Source organism: Podospora bellae-mahoneyi, chromosome 7 (genome assembly GCF_035222275.1).
Source record: "Podospora bellae-mahoneyi strain CBS 112042 chromosome 7, whole genome shotgun sequence".
Taxonomy (NCBI): domain Eukaryota; kingdom Fungi; phylum Ascomycota; class Sordariomycetes; order Sordariales; family Podosporaceae; genus Podospora; species Podospora bellae-mahoneyi.
Genome location: NC_085886.1, coordinates 1,089,260 through 1,110,982, shown reverse-complemented (window position 1 = coordinate 1,110,982; position 21,723 = coordinate 1,089,260). Strand labels below are relative to the sequence as shown.

Sequence of the window (21,723 nt, the reverse complement as noted above, 5' to 3'; positions counted from 1 at the left end):
GATATACAACCAAAGCCAAAACTCCCCCAACGCCCCTTTTCTTTGCCCCATGAGCGGGTATCAAATTTTGCAATATTCTTACAAGACGCCATTTGCCAACCAGAACCCAATACCTCAGACCACATAAATCTCACGCCTTTGCCCCCTCTGCCTTTAGCTCCTTCAACCTCTTCTCCTTCTTCTCCATCTCCTCCTTTGTCCTCCTCGTCATCTCCTCCACCTTGACCAGCGCCTTTTTCAGCTTCTCAATCTCGCACTGCTCCGTCTCCCTACTAAAAGGGTATTCCGGTCCCCTATTCGTGAGAGGAATCATCGCACTCCTGGCCAACACCCCTCCCTCCGACCTTTCCATCTTGACCTCCTTCTCCCCCTTTTGCTTCCCCCCCCCTTTCCCCCCCTTCATAGAAGAAGCCGGCATAGCCCCAGACGTCAAAATCTCATAGAAGCTCTCATAAGGCTCGTTGAAAATCTGCTCGTCGTAATTCCAACTCTTGACCACACCCCCATCAGGCCCGTTTTTCATCTCCTCCTTTTCCTCCTCTGTCCTGCCGTAGGGATGGAGACGGAGGTGGTGGTATAGAGTCTGGGGTTTTTCGTTTGATTCCGAGACGTAATACAGCCTTATTGTGATTTCGAACTCGCCCCAGCCCGTCTCTTTGAGGGAGAAGGGTTTTCCCGGGACGGCGTCGACGATGCGGACGTGGTTGGGGATCGATTCGTGGAGTTTGAACTGCACACGCCGGAGCCAGTAGGTGATGTCGGTGTCGTCTACGCCCTTGACGAAGACTTCCCAGGAGTGGGTGTGGTCGTCGGGGATCCCGGGGGGTTTGGGGTTACGGAGGGGGTCGAAGGGGCGGGCGGTGGTGCCGTAGATGAAGGGGCGGTGGATGGAGAGGGATTTGATGCGTTTGTTAGATTTTTTGTCGGCCATCTTTAATTTCATGCGCGAAGGCGCGGGGAGATGGGGGGTTGTTGTCGGTTGGGTTGGGGAGGGTGGATGTCGCGTCGCAACTGTGTTTGGAAGTGTTCAAAAGTGTTCAGAGAGGTTCTCGCGCGCGGCAGGCAGTTTGCGGGTCAAGCCTTGATTGCGGGGGCAGATCTCCCCGGGTTGGTCTGTGTCATCCCTGCTGGAGAGCCGCTAAACTGACAAAAATTCCCGGGCGGCGGCCGGCAAGTCCCTTGTCGCATGATCTCATCATAAGCTTGGGAGCTTGTGAATCGGACGGCGAGCTTTGCTGATCTGGTGAGCCTTGGGTTCTTCGGTTGAGCGAAATGTCAATTGATAGCTCTCATACATACACCCTGAATTTCTCTTGTGCTTTCTCTAAATCAACCCATCTCGTTCACCCATCCACCTAATTTGCACCCCCTCTCCATTCTCACATCCCACCATGTCAACCGCAACCAAACGCCTCATCGTTTTCGGCGGCAACGGTTTCCTCGGCTCCCGCATCTGCCGCTCCGCCGTCGCCCGCAACTGGGAAGTCATCTCCATCAGGTACCTCCCCCCCTTCCCTTCCCTTCCCTTCCCTTCCCTTCCCCCCCGTATTATCTATCTAACCCTCTCTCCCATAGCCGCTCCGGCCAACCCCACTGGCCCTCCTCCTCCCCACCCCCCTCCTGGTCCAGCTCAGTAACCTGGCAGAAAGGCGACATCTTCAACCCCCAATCCTACCTCCCCTTCCTCCCCTCAGCCACCCACATAGTCCACACCCTCGGCATTCTCCTCGAAGCAGACTACAAATCCCTCCTCTCCGGCCGCCCCTCCTCCGCCAACCCCCTAGACCGCAAACCCGGCGACCCAAGTCCCATCAACACACGCAGACAGGTAACCTACGAAACCATGAACCGCGACAGCGCCATCCTCCTCGCAAAAGAGGCCGAAAAGGCAGGGGTGGAAGGCTTCGGGTACATCTCCGCCGCTGCTGGAGCGCCAGTCCTACCCTCGAGATATATCACCACCAAGCGGGAAGCAGAGGACATTATCCAACGCGAGTTTCCCAAACTGAGATCGGTCTTCTACCGCGCGCCGTTCATGTGGGATAGTTCTAGGGCTGTGAGCCTGCCTATTGCTGCCGGGGGCCTGGTCGCGAGCACGGTGGATGGGCTCACGGGGGGTTTGCTCAGGGGAGTGCTGGGGGCGGCCGCAATCAAACCTCTCAAGGTGGACTTGGTGGCTGATGCGGTGGTGGAGGGGCTGGGTGACCAGAGTGTGAGGGGGGTTGTTGAACCAAAAGAGATTGAGGAGTTGGGGACCAAGGGGTGGAGAAAGACGATGCTTTAGAGACAGACCAGAAAGGCGGGCTGTGTGAAGTCAAGTAGCAGTAACTGTATTTTGATCGTTTTGCCATGAGCAGGCGAACATTGGCTGCATCGCCAGTTGCTGTAAGATGAATAGAATACCCCACGTCATGGTTGAACTCCGTATCGCTCGTCCAATGCTTTTCTTCTTTGATGTTACAACCCCAAAACAATCCAAACTAAACCATAGTTCCCCTCTCAAAACTATCCCGAATCTCGGCAGTGTACTTGTTGTAGAACCGCGCCAGCTTCTGGTTAAACTGCTTGTTCTTCTCGTTAATATACGTCACGTCCCCATTATCCTCCCCATTCCTAGCCTGCCTCTCCCTCCTCTTCTTGAGCGACGCCTCCTCGGCCTTTCTCAGATCCTCCACCAGCCTATCCACCGCCGCCTTGTCAGGTTTATGTCGCGCAAAATCCGTCGAATCCGCCGTGCTAAAAAAGGTGCCATCCTTGTCAACAGCAATCATCTCCCCGTCCTCCGTCTCGACAATCTCGAGCGTCCCCTCGGCGGCCGCCTTTTCAATCGCCGCCATCTTGTCGCGGGTGTATTTCTCGACATCGGGCGCGCCCATGCTCTTGAGCTGACGCTTGTAGGACTTTTCCGACTGGCGCTGGTAGTCGCGGAAGGCGGTGTCGTCCCTGTGGGCGTCCTTCTTCTTGACGCGCTTGTCCCAGCGTTCGGACTCTTCGATCGTCCAGTCCCACGCGCGCTTTCGTTCAAAGTCGCCGCCCGAGTCTTCGATTTCGGCTTTGAGGAGCTTGTGGGAGGCTACGGCGTGCTTGCGGTTTATGGCGGTTAGTTGGGAGGGGTCGGAGGCGAGGCGTTGGGATTCTTTGGTGGCTTCTTTGAGGTTTTGGGTGGAGGAGGATTTGGCGCGGGCTTGGAGGGCTTTGAAGCGGGCGAGGCGGGATTGTTGGGTTGAGGTTTGTGACGGGGGTTCTGCTGATGGGGTGGGATTTGATGGTTCTGTTGTTGTTGGTGTGGCTTGTCGCTTGGAGGAGGGTTCGGGTGAGGTTTCTTCCTCGCGGTCGGAGGCGGGGGATTTTCTTTTGGTGGTGGGGGCCATTTGGTGGTTGAAGGGGGGGGGGGTTATGTGGTTGTTTATTGTTGTTATTGTTGTTGTTGTTGTTGTTGTTGTTTGGTGATGATGGATGACGGTCGCAAGTCGCAAGTTGGAATCATGGATGAATGGTGGACTTTGTGGGCCAGACGGTTGTTGCGAAAAGAACCTTGTTGGCTTTTGTGGGACCAAAGTCTTGTCGTAACCCTAACCCTTGATACTTTTGCTTCACCCAAGTCGGGTTCGAAGCTTACGGCGAGCCAAAGGCCCAAAGTTACAGCGGCACAACCGCTGTAGAAGCCGCTGTTGAAGCCGCTGTTGAGACACCATTATGGAACCACATTCAAACACTCTGAGAGACATGAGAAATATGAATTAGCAGCGTACATCTAATTTTTCATTGAAAATCATTCAGCATATCGGCATCGCAGCTGTGACTTGGGATACCTTGGGCTGTTCAACTTTGAGCCGTTAGGCAGCTGGGCAAGAGCGAGCTTCAAGTTCAGCATCCATCACTTGCCATCCTCTCGAAAGCAACCACCGAAGCCCAACTGATCTCTAATGAGCGGTGCTCCAGGCTGAACACCATGTCGACAATCGCAGTCTCTACTCCGAGGACCGAGTTCTTCCAAAAGGTAGGTTGTGCTCACATCAATGCCAGACACTTTGACTGACATTGCAACAGTTGAAGCGGGTCTGTGTGCCTCTCAACCAGTTGGCCGTCCGCTCCCAGGACAAGACAGCCGATGCAAAAGAGATTCTGCAACATGTCGAATCGCTCACTGAACTCTGGTCAACCCAGGCCAGCCAAGATGACAGCATCCTAGACGACAGGCTCGCCGACTATGTCTTTGTCCCTTTGTCGCAAGTCCTCCGTGACAGGGACCAATACCCGATGCGGGTGGTCGAGGGCGTCATCCGTCTACTTAGAGAACTCATACAGCATGGGTGGAAGGTCAAAACATCGGCAGCCCTTTTTCGGCAGCTTTTGATTCTTCTTTCGTTCACCATTGGTGGTGTGCCCGGTCAAGAAAGGAAGAAGGACGTTCCGGAAGAAACGATTATTGAAGGGTTCAAAACGCTGGGAGCCTTGATCACTTCAGTCGACCCTGCTCGGCTTCAAAGATCGGAGATTCCTGGAGAAGACTCCATCCCGGCACTTGGTCACAGTGTCACTGTGATGATTGATGCCGTCACCGAGGATCTTCCTTCTTTGATTCAACTTGAGGCGGTGGCTTGCTTGCGGGCTGTCTTCATCAGTACCAGAGACAACTCTGTTCTTGCTCAGTTTCTGCCTGGCACGGTGTCTGGTCTCGGTAAACGGTTGTCTCCGCCGCTTGAAAGGCAAACTCAAAAGCGAGTTCTTGTGGCTTGTTTGGAAGCCCTCCAGCTTGTGTTTGTCAATGTGTTGGGTGACCTCAAGGTCAGGGGTCTGCTCCGGCAGCTGGAGACAGCCACACCGGCCGCGGAGGAGACAAAATCCGAAGGCGACTCAGAGTCCAGGGATATCGAACTAACACCGTCATGGCTCAAAGCAACTGCTGCTCAAGTGAAGATTGCTTTATCTGCGGTTCTCAAGCTGCGAAGTAATGAGTCTGAAGAGGTCCAGCGTGCTCTTTACAGACTATGTATCGCTCTGCTGGATGAGTGTCACGCTTCACTCGCTGACAGTCAATCAATATTGGTCGAGACAGCACTGATGTTGCAGGAGGATGACGCAGCTCAATCAAGACTCGAGACCAGCCTCCAGGACCTCGTCAGCATCTACCCGGAGCTGAGCAACGGCATCAAATCTGCCCTGTACAGCTGGGTCGCTGGCCTCCCAAGAATGATGCAATCCAGCAACGAAAAGACCAAGCAATTGGCTATCAGAAGTATTCTCCGGGGAAGCAAGCTAGCAGTTGCCATGCAGATGGACTCGTCAACTTTGGACGATTCTCTGGCTGATTCACTAAGAGACAGCATCATCACTCTGATGAAGGCTTCGAAACCTCCAAAGGTGATTGATGACCTAGGCGCCGTCGATCTATCTCAGCCCACAGCCCTCATCACATCAGGAAATACCGAGTTGGCAACATACAGCCCTGTCATTCTTGGCTCTGAAGGCCAAAAGGCTACCAGAAACGAGCTCGGCTCCCTCATCTCTGAGATCGGGCCTTCGAGTCTACAGGTCAAACTCGCAACCTCTATGCTCAGCTACGTCCGCGACTCGGATGAACCCACAACACAGATTGCCTCCTTCTGGCTCGCCTTTCAGCTCCTCAAGTCGAGCTACGCTCAATCTGCCGACATGGACGAGCTCTTTGACTTTTCTGCACTGGGCGAGACCCAGCAGCAAGACGAAGCCTTCCAAGAGCTCTACGACTTTTCCACCTCTGTTCTCGCGTCCCGCTCTGATTCTGTCGAACCCCCCCCTTGGCAACTCGAAGCCCTCGCCCTCGAGGTCACCGCGTATTATGCCACCCGTCTCGAAGAGGACTTTCGCCCCGAGCTCATCGACGTCTTGTATCCTGTCACTACCTTTCTCGGGTCAGAAAAGCCTCAACTCAGGCGGCATGCGATCACTACGTTGAACATTCTCGCCTCTTCGTGCGGGTATGGTTCCGTGTCGGAGTTGATTGTCGACAATGCGGATTACATGCTTGATTCTGTCTCCCTACGCCTCAATACTTTTGACATAAGCCCCGCTTCGACGAGGGTTTTGACGATGATGATTAGGCTGACGGGGCCGAAACTGGTGCCGTTTTTGGAGGATACGGTGCAGGCTGTTTTTGCGGCGCTGGATAATTATCATGGGTATCCTGTTTTTGTTGAGGGGCTGTTTGATGTTTTGGGGGAGGTCGTGACGCAGGGGGTGAAGTCGGATGTGTTGCTTCTTGCGGGTGGTGACAGCGAACCTGCTGTTGATCATAAAAAGAGGGGTTATCGACCTCAGGGGGTGGAGGGGATTCTGGAAACGGTGGGGAAGCATCTTGCGAGAGTGGAGGGGTCGAAATCGAGGGCTGAGGAGCCGTTTCGGCCTGTCCCGAGAAAGGCCTGGGGTCCGGGGAGGGAGAAGAGGAAGGAGAAGTCGTTTGTTGAGGAGCTGGAAGCTGCTGAGGATGATGATGATGATGATGATGATGAAGAAAAGAAGGAGATGGAGGAAGAGAAAGAAGCTGTCCAGACGCCGACGTATCAGTTGCTGACTAGGATACTGACGCTGACGCAGCACTATCTTACCTCTCCTACTCCTACCCTGAGGAAATCACTCCTGGATCTTATCACAACCGTTATACCTGCCTTGTCCCCGTCGGAGAATGCATTCTTACCGCTTGTGAACGTGATCTGGCCGGTTTTGACCACGAGGTTGCATGATCCGGAGCCCTTTGTTGCGATAGCGGCTGCTAAGGCGTTGGGGGGGCTGTGTAAAGGGGCGGGTGACTTTTTGGGGACGAGGTTGAGGAGTGTGTGGGGAGAAAAGGGGCAGGGGTTGAGGGCTTGGATGATCAAGGTTAAGGCGGAGGCTATGGGTCAGAAGAAGGGGACGAGTAACAAGGGGAGGGGGTTGATTGGTGGTGGTGGTGGTGGTGGTGGGAATAGAAGTGATGGGGGAGGGATTATGATTCCTACTTCTACGGCCTCTACGGGTTTGTTGTCATCCTCGATTGGAACAGGGGGACTGCTCAACCTTGATTTTGGCAGTGGGCCGACTACATCTCCTGATAATGGGGGGATGAAGATGGTTTCCTCGTCGTATACCACACCTTCAGGGGGCGGGAGGTTTTCACAATCTACGCGGCTTTGGGAGGCGGCGGTTGGGTTGGTGAGGGATGTTGTTTCCTATGTCAAGGTGGAGGATGAGATGTTTGATGAGATTTTGGAGTTGATGGTTGATGTCTTGCCTGGGCAGAAGGAATTAAAGGACGCGATGGAGACGGTGAATGGGGATGCGGTTTGGTTGAGGTTGTATGAGAGGGGGTTGCTGAGGGGGTTGGAGGTTAAGCAGCCGGTGATGGAGGGGTTTGGGTTTGTGAGGGTGGAGGTTGGGGGAAGGTAGAGAGGTGTGGTTGAAGTTGTGACAGCTTTGAGGGCATCTTTACGAATAGGTACAAGTGATGGTCTTTCTTCACAATAGTGTCATTCCCCAGAGTCGAGTCTGGTTGTTGCACATGGCCTTACATCCGGGAACGTGGAGAAATCCCGGCGTTACGGGCGCCGGCCACCTGTCGTCACTTCTAACGGTGACCATGTGAATCGGACTGGTGTTAACACCGAGATGGGGCAGGTTGATCGAGGTATGATGTCAATGGCTCGATAGTATTTCTTGGGTCATGGGGTGGTGGTCTCTGGACTTGTTCCATTGCATCATGAAGAAAGGAGGTGCCCCATACACAGCGCGGGTGACGAGATAAGCTGGTGTCTTCACAAGTCGGGAGGAATATGCTGGCTGGAACTCCCTGGGGAAGCTGGGGACCACGACACAAGTCCCTTCACAACGGCCACAAGCTTTTCTCGCATTCTCGCATGGTGTTGCTTGATTCTGGGTGGAGCTTTCTCTTCTCTTCCAGGTTCTCGGAGAGGTTTGCGTACGTCCGATTCTCCTAGTACTTAGTTGCCGTTCGAATCATCGCTCTGGGATATGCTTATCAAAGACTAGATTAACTTGACCGGTTGAGCAAACGCTTGGTTCATGATCCAACAGTTGAAAAGGAAGACGGAGAACGAACTGTCAAAGACCGTTTCTGGTTCAGTGAGACGTGGTAACCTGACCGTCAAGAAGTAGCCGGCTCGACAGCTCAAAGACCAACGCTTTGGTTTGGTTCCATCGATCGGCAGGAAGGGTCCTGTCAAGATGGAATGGCATTCGAACTGGCAACCCTGGCAGGGGGACAGTGGAGACCTAGGGTCCTGTCAGGATGGTGTCATTGCATCGTCCAAACCTTATGTCCATCTCCGACCCACAGAACACTCGACCGGCACCTTTGCCCTGATAACAGAGATCTACTCGGTCCCTCCGAGAGAACAAGTCTGTGATCCGGCCCAGAATGGAAACCGGAGGGCATTTTCTAGTCCTCCCCGTCTACCAACCCAATCCCGACGGCGGACGACTTGTACGGGGGCCAATATCAAGAGTTCACCAATCTATCTTCTGCTATCTTCCATGCCAGTGAACACCAGTATAGCGCCAAGGGATTTTGGCTTGCTAGATTCCAAACCATAATTCTCGTTATCATTCTGGTGGCGGCATCGCCATGCATACTAATAGCCCGCTATCCCCCTCCTTGTCTGCTCTGCTGGCCTTCCTCGCTCAGGCCATTTATGTCACATTTTTTTTTGTTCCGAGACCACCCCAACAACCACGTTCATCAAAAGCAAGAAACGACGACATGACTACACCAGACGAGGCCGGCACCAAGGTGATAGCGCAGGATAATGCTTCCCGCTCCAGCAGCCGGGACGAGGAGATGGGGATACTGACCCCGGTCGAGAACAACCAGCTCAAGAAGTCCCTCAAGAACAGGCATCTTCAAATGATTGCCATGGGTATGTCCCCAGCTTGCGGATGGTGGTATTGTTCTGACAAAACCGTTCTCTTCCAGGTGGTGCGATTGGCGCTGGTCTCTTCATTGGGTCTGGGGCAGCGTTGAGTGCAGGTGGACCAGGCAGCGTGGTGAGTGCATCTATCTTATTAACAGAGCCAACTCGAGCTAACTTTTCTCCAAGCTTATATGCTACACTCTCATCGGAATAATGATGTTGTTTACTTGTCAGGCTCTCGCCGAGCTCTCGGTCGTCTATCCTTCCAATGGCGCCTTTTTCGAACACTGCTTAAGATTTCTCGACCCAACATGGCAAGTTCACTGTTATTTTTATACGTGATAGACTGGTGATCGCTAACTGTCATGTCTCAGGGGCTTTGCCATCGGCTGGGGCTACGCTCTAACCTGGCTGATCATCCTTCCTTTTGAGCTTATTGCGGCCTCGATCACGATACAATTTTGGAATGACACAATTAACATGGGAGTATGGGTGACGGTGTTTCTGGTAGTACTGGCACTTATTCAAATATTTGGAGTTCGAGGATATGGCGAAGGTTTGTGTCCCCACTAGAGCACAGCACGGAGCTCGCATTCTGACACGAAAACACAGTCGAATGTGCCCTCAGCGTCATCAAGATCATAGCCTGCACCGGCTTCATCATACTCGGCATCGTCATCAACACGGGCGCTGTGGGAAGGCAGGGATACTTGGGCGGCGAATACTGGAGCGACCCGGGTGCTTTCAGGAACGGCTTTGAGGGCTTTGCCAGCGTGTTTGTGATCGCTTCTTTCTCTTTCGGCGGCACCGAACTGGCCGGTCTCGCGGCGGCCGAATCAGAGAACCCCGAGAAGTCGGTCCCCAAAGCCTGCAAGCAGGTCTTTTGGCGCATCTCTTTCTTTTACATTCTCAACCTATTCATCATGGGCCTGATTTTGCCATCCGACGATCCCCGACTCCTCGGATCAGAGGGCGCCAACAGCAAAGCATCACCATTCGTTTTGGCGATCCAGGATGCCGGAATCAAGGTGCTCCCACACATCATGAACGGCGTCATCACCATCGCCGTCATCAGTGTCGCCAACTCGTCGTCGTTTGGTTTCACTCGCACTGTCCAGGCGATGGCTCAAGTTGGCATGGCACCCACTTGCCTGGCCAAAATCGACAAGCAGGGCCGTCCTGTGCGTTGCACCATCGTGCTCCTCCTGTTTGCCTTGATTGCGTATGTCGGGCTGGCACCGAACGATGCGGGTATGAAGTTGTTCGACTGGCTTCTTGCCGTCACTGGCGTGACGTATTTCTTCATCTGGGGCTCGATTTGCCTCGCGCACATTCGCTTCCGGAAGGCTATGGAGGTCCAAGGCTTGTCCCTTGACCTGGTCCCATACAAGCCATCAGGTGGTGTCTGGGGAAGCTGGATTGCCCTCATTTTCAACGGCGTCTGTCTCGCAGCCGCCTTCTACGTCTGCGCCAAGGTCTGTTTTTCCATCTTCTTGTCCTTCATCATAGTGATATTTGCTGACTCTTTTTGTTGATAATAGCCTAAACCAGGTGCTACTGCGGCGGAGACGGCTGAGAAGTTCTTCAAGGGCTACCTGGCCGCACCGGTGATGTTTGTTCTCTGGCTCGGGTGGAAGGTGAAGACGGGAGAGTGGAGGCTGCAGACGCCTCTGCACGCGATTGATCTCAAGACGGATGCCAAGTTTAGGGATCCGGTCAATTTCGAGCCTGAAGAAAAGAAACCCTTACGCAAACGCATGTTGGGAGCCCTTTTCTGATCTGTCGACCATCTTTTCTTTTCCTCTTGTTGATGATGATGTACATGGGCAAGCGTTTGGTACAGAGCGTTGTTGTGTGTTGGAATGTGGGCTTGTGGGGATTTTATGACTGGATACCATTTTTTGCATGAAGATGTCTTGTGGTGAGAGGGAATCGCCCGTGGCATCTGGTTTGGGAGATGATTACGGTGAAGATGAGACGTAGTTATTTTCTCGGGATGAAATCTATATAGACTAGAGTACGCACCTAATCAGTCATGTCCAAAGCTATATCGGCTTGTTCTTTTTTGAGTCTAAAAGCGTATACAATATCAGGCCGCGAGATGTTAACAGTTTGATGCGTTGGTCGTGGTGAGGTGTTTCGTTGATGTGGCTCCTCCTGAATTGGCCCGTCGTCCCCTGAAAGTGGCCCCCCCCCTGAACTGGGGGTCTGGGGAAATGCCAAGCCATCCCTTGCCAGCTGGCTCCACCTGAGTTGTCCGTGTGCAGTGAGGTGTAAGCACTGACCTGCCTGGCATTGGCATTGGCATTTGTCTGTCTTTCAGGCGGTACTTGTACCTGGATGAGCAGCACGACAAACATCGAATTCAGCCTCTGTCCCCCAAAGCAAACGTTTGTCGTCATCCTCGAGGATCACTCAAGATTCAATATCTGCTGAACCGACCACTGCTCGGCCATGCGGCGCGTAGCGTAGGCAGCAACCACTCCCCCGCGAAACCGAATTCCCCATCGATGCCCTGAAAGTCGCTTGCCAGCCAAAACCTGCTCCGCCCAAGTCCACCCTCTCCCTCCCACCCCCCCCGCGAACCAGTCGCTCCCCGTTTCCGTTCGTCGTCTTCCGTGTCCAGCTGTTTCCCTCCCCTCTCACCGCCCCGGACTGTCGACCGCCCCCTTTTTCTCGGTCCCGACCGCCCCGAACCCGTGTTCCCCGATACCTCGCAGCTTCACCAAACACACGCTGCTGCCCATCGGAGGAATTTCACGGTCATGGCTTCGTACGGCCAGGCGGCGGTGCCGGCAGCGGCGCGGCCCGCAGTACCTTACGGGGCACCCGTACCAGGGAGCATCCCCGGCGCACCACCGGCGGGCACCTTCTCCCCCGGCACCAAGATCCAGGTCGGCAACCACCGCGTGGTGATTCAGAAATACCTCTCCGAGGGCGGCTTCGCACATGTATATCTGGTCAAGCTGGCCGCCCCCGTCAACGGGACCGACCTGGCCGTGCTCAAGCGGGTCGCCGTCCCGGACAAGGAATCGCTGCGGGGGATGCGCACCGAGGTCGAGACCATGAAGCGCCTGAAGGGCCACAAGGCCATTGTCACGTATATCGACTCTCACGCATCGGAGCTGCGCGGCGGCGGGTACGAGGTGTTTTTGCTCATGGAGTACTGCAACGGCGGCGGGCTGATCGACTTTATGAACACGCGCCTGCAGCACCGGCTGACGGAACCCGAGATTCTCAACATTTTTGCCGACGTTGCTGAGGGCGTGGCCTGCATGCATTACCTCCGACCGCCGCTTTTGCACCGCGACTTGAAGGTCGAGAATGTGCTAATCACCATGGTTGGGTCTGTCCGGAAGTTCAAGCTCTGCGATTTCGGTTCGGCGGCGGCACCGCGCGCGGCTCCCCAGACGGTGGTCGAGTGCAGGTTGATGGATGAGGATGTTCAGAAACACACCACGATGCAGTACAGGAGTCCGGAAATGGTCGATGTCTACAGGAAACAGCCGATTGACGAGAAGTCGGACATTTGGGCGCTCGGCGTGCTGCTGTACAAGCTTTGCTATTATACCACGCCTTTTGAGGAGCAGGGACAGCTTGCTATTCTGAATGCCAGTTTCAGATATCCTAGTTACCCTGCCTTTTCAGATAGGCTCAAGGGACTTATTGGTGAGTTTTTTTTTTTTTTTGTTTGTTTGTTTTTTGGGGGGGGCCGGGGGGAGAAGGTTGGAAAGTTGACTTTGGAAGCTGATCTTTGCTAGGCTGGATGCTGCGTGAAAATCAGCAGGCCAGGCCGAATATTTATCAGGTACTCCGTGAGGCCTGCAAAATGCAGGGCCGGGAGCCACCAGTCAAAGATGTAAGTCACTTGTTGAGATTGAAGAGTGAAAGGCGGTTGCTAACTCGGACATCTAGATTTACTCGGGGAAGTCGCAGGGAGACCCTCATCAGCATAAACAGAGTTCATCACTACAGCAAAAGGTCACGTCGCCGCCTCTTGTTGGCGCCGTGTTTTCTCCGAAAGCCACTCAGGAACAGCAGGTCATTCCCGAGATTGAGCGCATGAGGCGAGGCCGAGTGCCGGCTGCCCAGCCCAGTGCTCCGACAACAGCAACAGTCACGTCACCCAAGGTGACGAATGGAGATCCCTTTGCCGCGCTTGATGCGAGGCCAATAATCAAGGGCGGGGATGAACTGTCATCAAAATTCCCGTCTCTTGACCAGTTTTCGCTTCTACATGACCATGGATCCAAATTCGACTTTGACCAGGGGTCGCCGCAATTACCCAAGGATCTGTCAACAAGGGTGGCGGAGAAGTTGGCAGATGAGGCTTTCCAGATCAAGCCCTCGCCTTCGCCAAATCCAACGCAACCAAGCCAACGGCAGTCCATTGACGGAAGCAGAGCCAACCCCTATCCAGCGGCAGCAGACCCATCACGGGTGTCTCCTCCGCTCAAGTCTGCCTCTGCGCCACCAAAACAACCTGGGGCCAGCCGAGCGTCGACCATCATTTCCAACACCCCCGAGCTGCAGGCAATTTCTTCACCCCCGCAGCCTCTTTACCAGCCAACTCCTAAACCAACCATGGTGTCGACTGGCACCATGACATCGCCACCGCCGGCGGAAGGACCCTCGCCGTACCAAGTGTATCGATTCCCACCTGCTGATGGTCACCGCGCAGCCAGTGTACCCAGAGCTCCAGAGACAGGTCTCGGTCTTGCTCCCTCGGCGCTCGGAGATCCAGCAGCTCGGTCAGTTTCCCGGACGCCATCATATCAAGGCACATCACAGGCCGGCCACGTTCGCCATCCTTCTTCCTCGAGGCCGTCCCTAGAAGGCGGACGGCCAAGCCTGGAGAACCTTGCATCACGCCCAAGACCAATCAGCACTCACCTCGAATCCAACCTGGACTTTCTCCGCGAAAAGGAACAAGCCCCCTCTCCAAGATTTTCCCTCGACAGAAGCCGCCCGTCGACCCCCAAACTGGAAGAAGACAAAAACATTGCCTCCAACGTTGACTTTCTCCGCTCTCTCGAAGACCCGGAACCGGCCAAGAAGGACAAATCCCATAAGCACACGAAGCGGGGGAGTCTGTCTTCCATCGGCGCCGGAGCGAAGAATATCCTCGCAGGCAGGTTTGGCGATGCGTTTAAGCGGTTTGAAGGCGGGAATTCCTCCTCTGGTCCTATCGTCCGGACGCCGTCTCCGCTCAAAGACCTCGACCGTCATGATGTTTTGACTCCCATTACGGGATCGGTAGCCACGGGCGGGCATAGCGATGATGATCATGACCAGGATGAGATGACGCCTGAGATGAGGCGCGAGCAAGAAGCGCAGATGCTGGCGCAGGAGGAGGCCAGGGTCGCTGCCGCGCAGGCGGAGTATAGACAGCGAGTTGCGCAACGGGGCAGTGGTTTAGGGGGGGGTGGTGGTCCAGTCCCGCCTCCTAAACCGGCTGGGGGAGGGGGAGGGGGCGGAGCGTCAAGGGCGCAGGCGATACAGAGCAAGGTGCAGAGTTTGCTGGATGAGAGCAATCGGAGTGCTGTTGTTAGGACTGCGCAGGGGTATGGACAGCATACTGATCGGCCATCAACATCATCATTGGGGGGGGTTGGGGAGGAGAAACCGCCGTATGTGCCGAGGAAACCGGGCAGTATCATTGGGGATAAAGGAGGGAGGCCGGGGACGAGTTCGGGTGGGAAGCCGTTGCCTGCGCCGCCGCCGAAGCCGGTGCATTTGGGACAGCAACAGGCGGGTGGTGGGATGATAAACAGGCCGGCTTCGCCTGTTAAGAGAGAGGCGTTGTTGGCGGTGGATTTACCGGGGAATGGGGGGGCTGCGTTGCTGAAGATGACGGCGGGGGAGAAGGAGGATTATATTAGGGATTTTCAGAAGAGGTTTCCGGATTTGCAGATGGTGGAGAGGGATTTGGGGAGGGAGGGTGGCAGATAGATGGTGTTAGGAGGAGTGGTACATGATGGGTAGATTAGGGGGGTGGTAGAGGGGAAGGTGTATCATGATCAACAAGGTGTTAATGAAGACGAAAGAATTTTATATACAACAACGATGAAAAATTGGGTATAGAGTGGAGAGACGTGGGGGGGGGGGAGCGTATGCACCTGGTGGTAATGTATCTCTCTCTCTCTCACACACACACACACACACACAACAGAGCTTTGGTTTTTTACAGGCATTTATATGAGCAGCATTTTTGGATGGGTGGACTTGGATTTTTTAGCCAAATATTGATTTTTATTTCAGAAGATGCCCCAGATATTTGTAGGTGGTTCAGGGACCGATAATGAGAAGCTTGCCGGTCGTTTACTTCAACTCTGGAAACGGGAAATATGGTTACTTCTTGCCTCCACCACCAAGAAAACTGGTGAACCAGGACAGGGCGGCCGAACCTGAGGGGGTTTCTTCTTGTTGATCGGCAGAAGAGGAGCCGGCGGGTTTGCCTTGGCCGGCTTGGGGTGGGTAGTCCTTGCCGGAGACGGTGAATTTGGGTTCGCTTTTGGGGGGTTGTTAGCTTTGTCATGCGTGACGATTTATTGAGAATATTGCAATGGATGGGCAACGGCTGTGAGATGGGGGTTGTGTGTATCATGGACAGGATGGATGTGAAAGGGGGAAAGGGGGAAAGAAGGGTGGGAAGGAGGGAAGAAGAACATACCAAGTACACCACTTATCCTCGGGAACAGACCCGAGAACGGAGGGGACGTGGGAGCCGCAGCCTCGCCAGGATTGCTTAGCTATACCATCCTCAATGTCAGCAATCATCATGGGTCTGGATCCAACAAAGTCCTGACAAGTACTAACAGCAGTTGGGGCAGGAAGATCCGAAGCACATCTTGTCTTTTGTTCTCGTCTTTTGCTTGCTGAGTAAAAGTTGACTGGGTTGAGGGGTTTACAAAAAACAGCCAGCGCTCCAACCGAAAAAAAAAAAAAAACAAAGAGGGGATGAATCGATCAGCTATATGTCCAACTTAAGTTCAGCTGAGATATGAAACCCCAGGAGGATAGTTCCCGTCTCGCTCTTCCAGAAAAGCAGTCGCCGACTTACCATATCCCGCTTTCTGGGGGCCAGCGCCGGCCCCACTTATCCCGTCCCTCCACATCGCCGACCTGCTTAACCTTGCCCTTCGGTGTGAGTGGGTCCGTTTCTGGATATCTCGGGCCGGGGACCACCAGCGGGATGTCGGGCATCACTTTGTAGCACCGACATCATATCACTCTGGTCCATTGATGCCGAGTTTGTCAGCTGTACAAGTCGCCGTCAAGACACCCACAGGAACTACACAATCGCCGACTCAGCGGCAAGCATGGAGCTAGAGATACAAGAAATGTAACATCGCGTCAATTTACACATTACTTTATACAGTAACAATTCGTATATCCATCCCCAGCCCACCATCATTCATCCCCCTTTTCCATCCATCCGTCCGGTACCCCTTTTTATACATACAGACATAGCCCCCCGCCGCCCCAACGAACCCAAAAAACCACCCCCCAACCGGCTACCCAAAAAATTCATTTCAGCCACCCTAAGCACGGGTAGTCATCTTCTTGGTCCCCTTCTTCAACTCCCTCTCGCGCTCCTTCTCAAGATACTTCTTCTGCCCCTTGGCGTCCAGCGCATTCAGCTCAGCATCACGCTTGGCCTTGCGCGCCTTCTCCTTCTCAATCGCGCGCTCCTCAGCCTTCTCCTCCTCCTCGGCCTTCTGGATCTTCTTGATCATGTTCTCACGGACCGCCTTGACCTTCTTGACAACCTCGGGCCGGAAGTGGGCCGACTTGGCGAGCTGGTCAGAGATGCGGAGGAAGTACTGGAAGATGGGGACGAGGTTGGTGTAGTCATTGTTAGAGGGCAGCGAGTAGCGGAGGAAGATGCGCTTGCGGGGAACCGTCTCATCGAGCCTGTTTGGGTCCATGTTAACCAAAGCTCAAGTACAAGGCTTGCAGCCGGGAAACTCACGTCTTGGGCTGCTCAACAGGTTGGTCAGAAATGATCAGATACTCAAAAGAATCACCAGCGTTCTCAGCAGCCTTGATGAGCTCAGGGGTCAAAAGAAGGTCGGTAATCTCGGCGCTCTCGCTCATGACGGTCAACCACTGGGGAAGCTTGGGGTGGTCCTTGGTGACGGTAAGAGACAGGTCGTAGCGATCATCGCGAACTTGCTTCATCTGGTCCTTGTGAACAAGAGCCCAAACAAAGTTGTCATAGGTGCTCTTGTCCTTGGCCTGGAGCTCGCCAGTGCCGGGGATAGAGGGCACAATCTGGGTCTCTCTTCCATCAAAGGGATAGATGGTAGCGTCACAGACATCCTTGGGAGCGGGGAAACTGTCCCAGAAGAATCCAAGAGCGGCCTCGAAGATGGAGGTGAGCGGGTTGAAGCGCTTGACAAGAGTAAGCTTGACATCGACGAAGGCGACGTTGGCACGGCCGGTGGCGTAGGTAGCAAACTCGAAGAGACTCTTCTCGCGAATTTCAGCCACCTTGGTCTCAGAGGACGGAACCCCGTCAAAGCCCACGGAGGCGAACTCGGCGGCAAGGGGAGCGTTGTTGGCCTCGATCCACTTCTTGGCCTTGGTGCGGTTGCGGCCAGCGCCGAAGAGGTGGAAGAGGAGGAAGAGGCCAATGATGGAGAGAACGATGCCCTCGCCCTTGAACTCAGAGAGGGAATGGCGCTCGTCGAGGCGGTACCATTTTGTGTAGGGGCGCAGTGTCTGCACGGGCTGGGCTCCGGTCAGGGTGTTGGAGACGGGAGTAAAGGGAATGGGAGATGGCTCGGCGCCCTCCTTGAAGTCTGCAAAGTCTTTGGGAGACCGTTAGCTGCTGTCTAGAGTAACGGCCACGGTTTCCATCTCGGGCATGTGCGCGCAATGGATACTGATGGACTCACCGGAATCACCGCCCTTGACAGGGTCGGGGTTCAATGGCTTCTGGCCTCCAAAGAGGTTTCCAATAACGTTCGCCATAGCTTGTCGCGTGCGGTGGTCGGCGATTTGGGTGAGGTTGCGTCGAAGCAAGAAGTTCGTGTCGCACCCCAAGGCCTGAGAAATCCCCTGACGTGTGCAATTGGGAATTGAATGTGGGGCACCCTGCAGGAAGCACGGACGTCAATTCAACGCTGGATGGCGCTATCGAGCTATGCTTATCGCTTTTATCAACCTCTGGGCATTTGGACTCAATCCTGAATTACAAGATGAACGCTTTCTGACATATCTCAGCGGTTCTTTGAAGGTCTGAAATGTCCAAGATACGGCAAAGCAAGACGACCACTTCCATGATGCCCCTCATGCCTCCCCCCCCTCCCCAGAGTGAGACAGGCATCAGCAAAGTGGGAGATCTGGTGGGGCAAGGGTCTCCCATCTCGGTTGCCCTTAGCAACCCTCCACAGCACATTGACGAATGACAAGGCTGAAGCCCGACTTTTAACCACGAACCATCAAGGTGCTTTACGAATCTATACAACGGTTCCAATATCAAAAAGAACAATGTCACGCACCACCACACTTCGAAAATATGGCAAATCCGAGAGGAAGACGAGGGCTGAGCAGTTGTTTGAGGCATTACCAACAAGCCCGCCCACGACGAGAAAGGCCAAGGTGGAAGTCGAATCACATGAGGTCACTCGGATCACAAAACAGCTGGTATCGGTGACACTCGACGAGAAAGTGGTAATTCAAGACAAGGAGGAGATCCCTTCAACAACACCAACCCCACCGTCATCAGCACCACCACCACCACCCCCCGAACAGCAGCCATCAACACCCAAGCAACCACAATCTCCTCCCCCAAGACGGAGAATAGCACCAACCCCTGTACCAAAAGACGAACCAGTCTCCGGCCGTCTACCACAAAAACCATCACAACCCTACTCAGAAGAAGAAGACTCAACCTTCCACTCCGACACCTCCTCCACCTCATCAACCCTCCGCACCCTCACCTGGTCCGAAATCTGCCCCCCCTCCAACACCATCGAGAAAATCGCCGAGGCCTCCTACGCAGAAGTCTACCGCATAACCAATACCCTCGGCACCTCCATCATCAAAGTCATCCGCCTCGACTCCCCCATCAAACCCCAAACCAAAGCCCAGTCCCGCTCGGGTCTGGTAGACGAAGAACCCCACACCGACGAGGACATGCTCGGTGAGCTCCAGATATCCGAATGGCTAGCCGACATCCCCGGGTTTGTAATCTACAAAGAACGCTACATCGCCCAGGGCAAAGCCCCCAGATCACTCCTCGAAACCCACCAAGCCTTTTATCGCCGGGAGAAGAGAAAAGATCCCGACCGGCTGCAGTGGTACCCCTCCCCAAGCAGGTACCTCGACGAAACCAGATTCCTCGTCGTCGAGCTAGGTGATGCGGGCACGGCGCTGGAGGATTTTGAGATTACGACTTCAGAACAGCTATGGGATATTTTTCTTCACACTGCGATTGCGCTTGCCAGAGCAGAAGATTTGATTGAGTTTGAGCATAGGGATCTTCACGAGGGGAATTTATGTGTCAGGCAGGCCCGTCCCCCTCTGTCGCCAGGGTCAGGGTACAGATTCAACAACTCTGGCTTAGAGGTCACGATACTGGATTACGGCCTCTCGCGGGCTTCGGATCCGGACCGTCCAGGGGGGAAAGTGTTTATGGACTTGGAAAAGGACTTGAGCATTTTCACGAGCGAGCACGCGCCGCAGTGTGAGGTTTATAGGGGGATGAGGAGTTTTTTGCTGAGGGGGGATAGGGGTATTTTGGGGCCCAAGTATCATACTACGGCTTATGAGTTGCCGGCGGGAGCGGTGAAGAGGAGGAAGGGGAGCAAGAGGAGGGTTGATTGGGGGGGGTATTATCCTTATACTAATGTGCTGTGGTTGGATTATATCTATGGGTGGATGGTGGAGAACTTTAGGGGGGAGGCAAAAGTGCTGAGGGAGTGGGAGGAGGAGACGAGGGAGTTGAGGGTTCATCTTGATCCTGGGCAGCCGAGGGAGGTGATGAGCTTTGGGGGGGCGGGGGAGGTGGTGAGGTTTGCTGTGGAGGCCGGGTGGGTTGGGGAGGAGCAGCTGATGGATGGGGGGGGGAGTTATTTGAGTGGTGCTGGGGCGGGTTATGGTGGTGAGGACAAGAAGGAAGAGAGTGAGAGTGAGGAGAGTGAAAGGGGGAGCAGGGGTGAGGAGGAGGAGGAGGAAGAGGAGGAGGAGCAGGAGAGGCAGTCAAAGAGGTCGGTGAGGCCTTGTAGACGACGACAAGCTTGAAGGAGTCATCAATGTTTTGGCGCCGGCTCACATTTCCCAACTGGGAATCTACATTGGACACACCTGGACGCGACAGTGGCGAGGAGAATAGGGGCTTGTTTTTGCGAAATTGGACACACCTGGACGCAACAGTGGCGAGGAGAATAGGGGCTTGTTGTTGCGAAATCGGAAGCATTGCTACGTTTACATTCATGTTTGAGACCATCAAGAGACGACATACCCACATTTTTTGTACATGTATATATATATATATATATATATATGGATATAGCGAGACAGCATAGCGTACACACTGGACATGGCAAAGAGGACAGGATAGGAAGGTATTACTTTTTACAAACACAGACGATGTTCATCACGGTTCAGTTAGAGTTACCTCTGGCGCGAAGATACGGCAGTTGTGGGATGTCATCAACCAAAAGACGGCTGCCATTGGCCCGGATAGCAGCCGGTTGATAGGGTGTTGTTGAGAGGCACCAGCTGGGTGGGCATCCCAGTTTTTTGTCACTTGCATGACAGGGAAGAGCCGAGAGGTGGCATGCTGCAAGGCGCATTGTTTGTGATTTGTGATTGCAAGGTTAAAATATAAGTTGAGGTGGAATAATCATGGCCATGAGAGAAAGAATTCGGAAGGCTCGGGTTGGACACAGATTGGCAAGGGCTGGTGTTGGTGAGATGTTGCTGAGTGAGGATGTTCCTCTCACAAATTCTGGGCATCAGCTCACTGCTGTGGCGTTGTTCTTGCTCCGAGGTTATTTCCGCTGACTAACACAGGGGTTAGGGTTCTGTGTCGGCATTGATTCGCGCTCTGCCATGGCCAAGCCGGCGACTTGTCAGAATCAGGCTTAGCTCAACGTTGGTAGCCGCCCGGGGTCGAATCATCTCTTTCAACTTCACCTCTTTTTCTGTGTCTTTTTCCTGCTCTCTACATCGGCCTTCCTTCCCTCATCATGCTACTGTCCGATACCTCCGACCTCTCTCCTCTCGAGGGCCCAGCCTTCGGAATTATTATGCTCGGCATCTGCCAAGCCGCATGGAAGGAAGCACAAGAAAAACTGCTACATCGACCTCCCTGTTCTGATATCGGCCGAAGTGCAAAATCCCCTCCCTCACTCCGCGCAAGGTGACGACAATGTGTAGAACAGACAATTCTTGCGCGGACTTGACTTGGCAGTCACAGTAAAACGTGCTGATGATTTTCCATCAATGGCCAACCACGCTTCCCCAACTAGTCGGGTCTTGGACATATGCGGACAAGTATTGTGCTACTTTCGGGAGGTTAACCACGGAATATTCCATGTTGTGTACAGCGCCAGGACAATCAACCGTCGGAGGAACTCTTCCGGTTAGGAATCTTACGTTAATTTTTGCTATGTGTCAGCAGGGTGAGCATTCTTTGCATCCCGTGATGATGATACCCTCAGTTTGGAATCATCTGCAGCCGACCCAACGATCTCTTGTGTGGCTTGCAAATCCAGCCGTCAAGTCGTCGTCGATCTCACTTTGCTAGGGTCTAACTGAGACTGTGGCACGTGTGTGGGTGATCCCTACCTTGTTGAGCACGCCATTGAAGTTCTATCACCGC

The 21,723-nt window shown here is 54.1% G+C and overlaps 9 protein-coding genes across 9 annotated transcripts; 5 read left to right on the top strand and 4 right to left on the bottom strand.

The window, feature by feature from the left end:
- Positions 1 to 130: 130 nt before the first annotated feature.
- On the bottom strand, positions 131 to 931 carry YAF9 (NuA4 histone H4 acetyltransferase complex and the SWR1 complex subunit; the record flags this gene model as incomplete). The annotated part of the gene is made up of 1 exon (XM_062882082.1): positions 131 to 931. The coding sequence occupies one exon, from the start codon at positions 929 to 931 to the stop codon at positions 131 to 133; it is 801 nt and encodes a 266-aa protein (XP_062728086.1).
- A 265-nt stretch (positions 932 to 1,196) lies between these two features.
- QC761_0104850 (uncharacterized protein) lies at positions 1,197 to 2,406 on the top strand. Its single transcript, XM_062873161.1, has 2 exons — positions 1,197 to 1,498; positions 1,576 to 2,406. Exons 1-2 carry the CDS (start codon positions 1,392 to 1,394, stop codon positions 2,282 to 2,284), a joined length of 816 nt encoding a protein of 271 aa, XP_062728085.1. The 5' UTR covers positions 1,197 to 1,391; the 3' UTR covers positions 2,285 to 2,406.
- syf2 (Pre-mRNA-splicing factor SYF2) lies at positions 2,020 to 3,371 on the bottom strand (the record flags this gene model as incomplete). The annotated part of the gene is made up of 2 exons (XM_062873160.1): positions 2,020 to 2,197; positions 2,482 to 3,371. The coding sequence occupies 2 exons, from the start codon at positions 3,369 to 3,371 to the stop codon at positions 2,020 to 2,022; spliced, it is 1,068 nt and encodes a 355-aa protein (XP_062728084.1).
- Positions 3,372 to 3,646: 275 nt separating this feature from the next.
- QC761_705120 (uncharacterized protein) lies at positions 3,647 to 7,404 on the top strand (the record flags this gene model as incomplete). The annotated part of the gene is made up of 2 exons (XM_062882081.1): positions 3,647 to 4,000; positions 4,051 to 7,404. The coding sequence occupies exons 1-2, from the start codon at positions 3,953 to 3,955 to the stop codon at positions 7,402 to 7,404; spliced, it is 3,402 nt and encodes a 1,133-aa protein (XP_062728083.1). The 5' UTR covers positions 3,647 to 3,952.
- Positions 7,405 to 8,599: 1,195 nt separating this feature from the next.
- On the top strand, positions 8,600 to 10,961 carry QC761_705110 (uncharacterized protein; the record flags this gene model as incomplete). Its single annotated transcript, XM_062882080.1, has 6 exons — positions 8,600 to 8,891; positions 8,948 to 9,018; positions 9,072 to 9,199; positions 9,260 to 9,441; positions 9,498 to 10,360; positions 10,427 to 10,961. 6 exons carry the CDS (start codon positions 8,600 to 8,602, stop codon positions 10,661 to 10,663), a joined length of 1,773 nt encoding a protein of 590 aa, XP_062728082.1. The 3' UTR covers positions 10,664 to 10,961.
- A 132-nt stretch (positions 10,962 to 11,093) lies between these two features.
- AKL1 (Ark- serine/threonine protein kinase) lies at positions 11,094 to 14,837 on the top strand (the record flags this gene model as incomplete). Its single annotated transcript, XM_062882079.1, has 3 exons — positions 11,094 to 12,554; positions 12,647 to 12,744; positions 12,801 to 14,837. The coding sequence occupies exons 1-3, from the start codon at positions 11,651 to 11,653 to the stop codon at positions 14,835 to 14,837; spliced, it is 3,039 nt and encodes a 1,012-aa protein (XP_062728081.1). The 5' UTR covers positions 11,094 to 11,650.
- A 237-nt stretch (positions 14,838 to 15,074) lies between these two features.
- Positions 15,075 to 15,958, bottom strand: QC761_705080 (uncharacterized protein). Its single transcript, XM_062882078.1, has 3 exons — positions 15,705 to 15,958; positions 15,559 to 15,637; positions 15,075 to 15,396 (listed from the first exon to the last, which is right to left on the bottom strand). Exons 1-3 carry the CDS (start codon positions 15,733 to 15,735, stop codon positions 15,237 to 15,239), a joined length of 270 nt encoding a protein of 89 aa, XP_062728080.1. The 5' UTR covers positions 15,736 to 15,958; the 3' UTR covers positions 15,075 to 15,236.
- Positions 15,959 to 16,368: 410 nt separating this feature from the next.
- QC761_705070 (uncharacterized protein) lies at positions 16,369 to 18,189 on the bottom strand. Its single transcript, XM_062882077.1, has 3 exons — positions 17,789 to 18,189; positions 16,861 to 17,701; positions 16,369 to 16,802 (listed from the first exon to the last, which is right to left on the bottom strand). Exons 1-3 carry the CDS (start codon positions 17,862 to 17,864, stop codon positions 16,430 to 16,432), a joined length of 1,290 nt encoding a protein of 429 aa, XP_062728079.1. The 5' UTR covers positions 17,865 to 18,189; the 3' UTR covers positions 16,369 to 16,429.
- Positions 18,190 to 18,383: 194 nt separating this feature from the next.
- QC761_705060 (uncharacterized protein) lies at positions 18,384 to 20,138 on the top strand (the record flags this gene model as incomplete). Its single annotated transcript, XM_062882076.1, has 1 exon — positions 18,384 to 20,138. The coding sequence occupies one exon, from the start codon at positions 18,384 to 18,386 to the stop codon at positions 20,136 to 20,138; it is 1,755 nt and encodes a 584-aa protein (XP_062728078.1).
- Between the last annotated feature and the right edge of the window lie 1,585 nt (positions 20,139 to 21,723).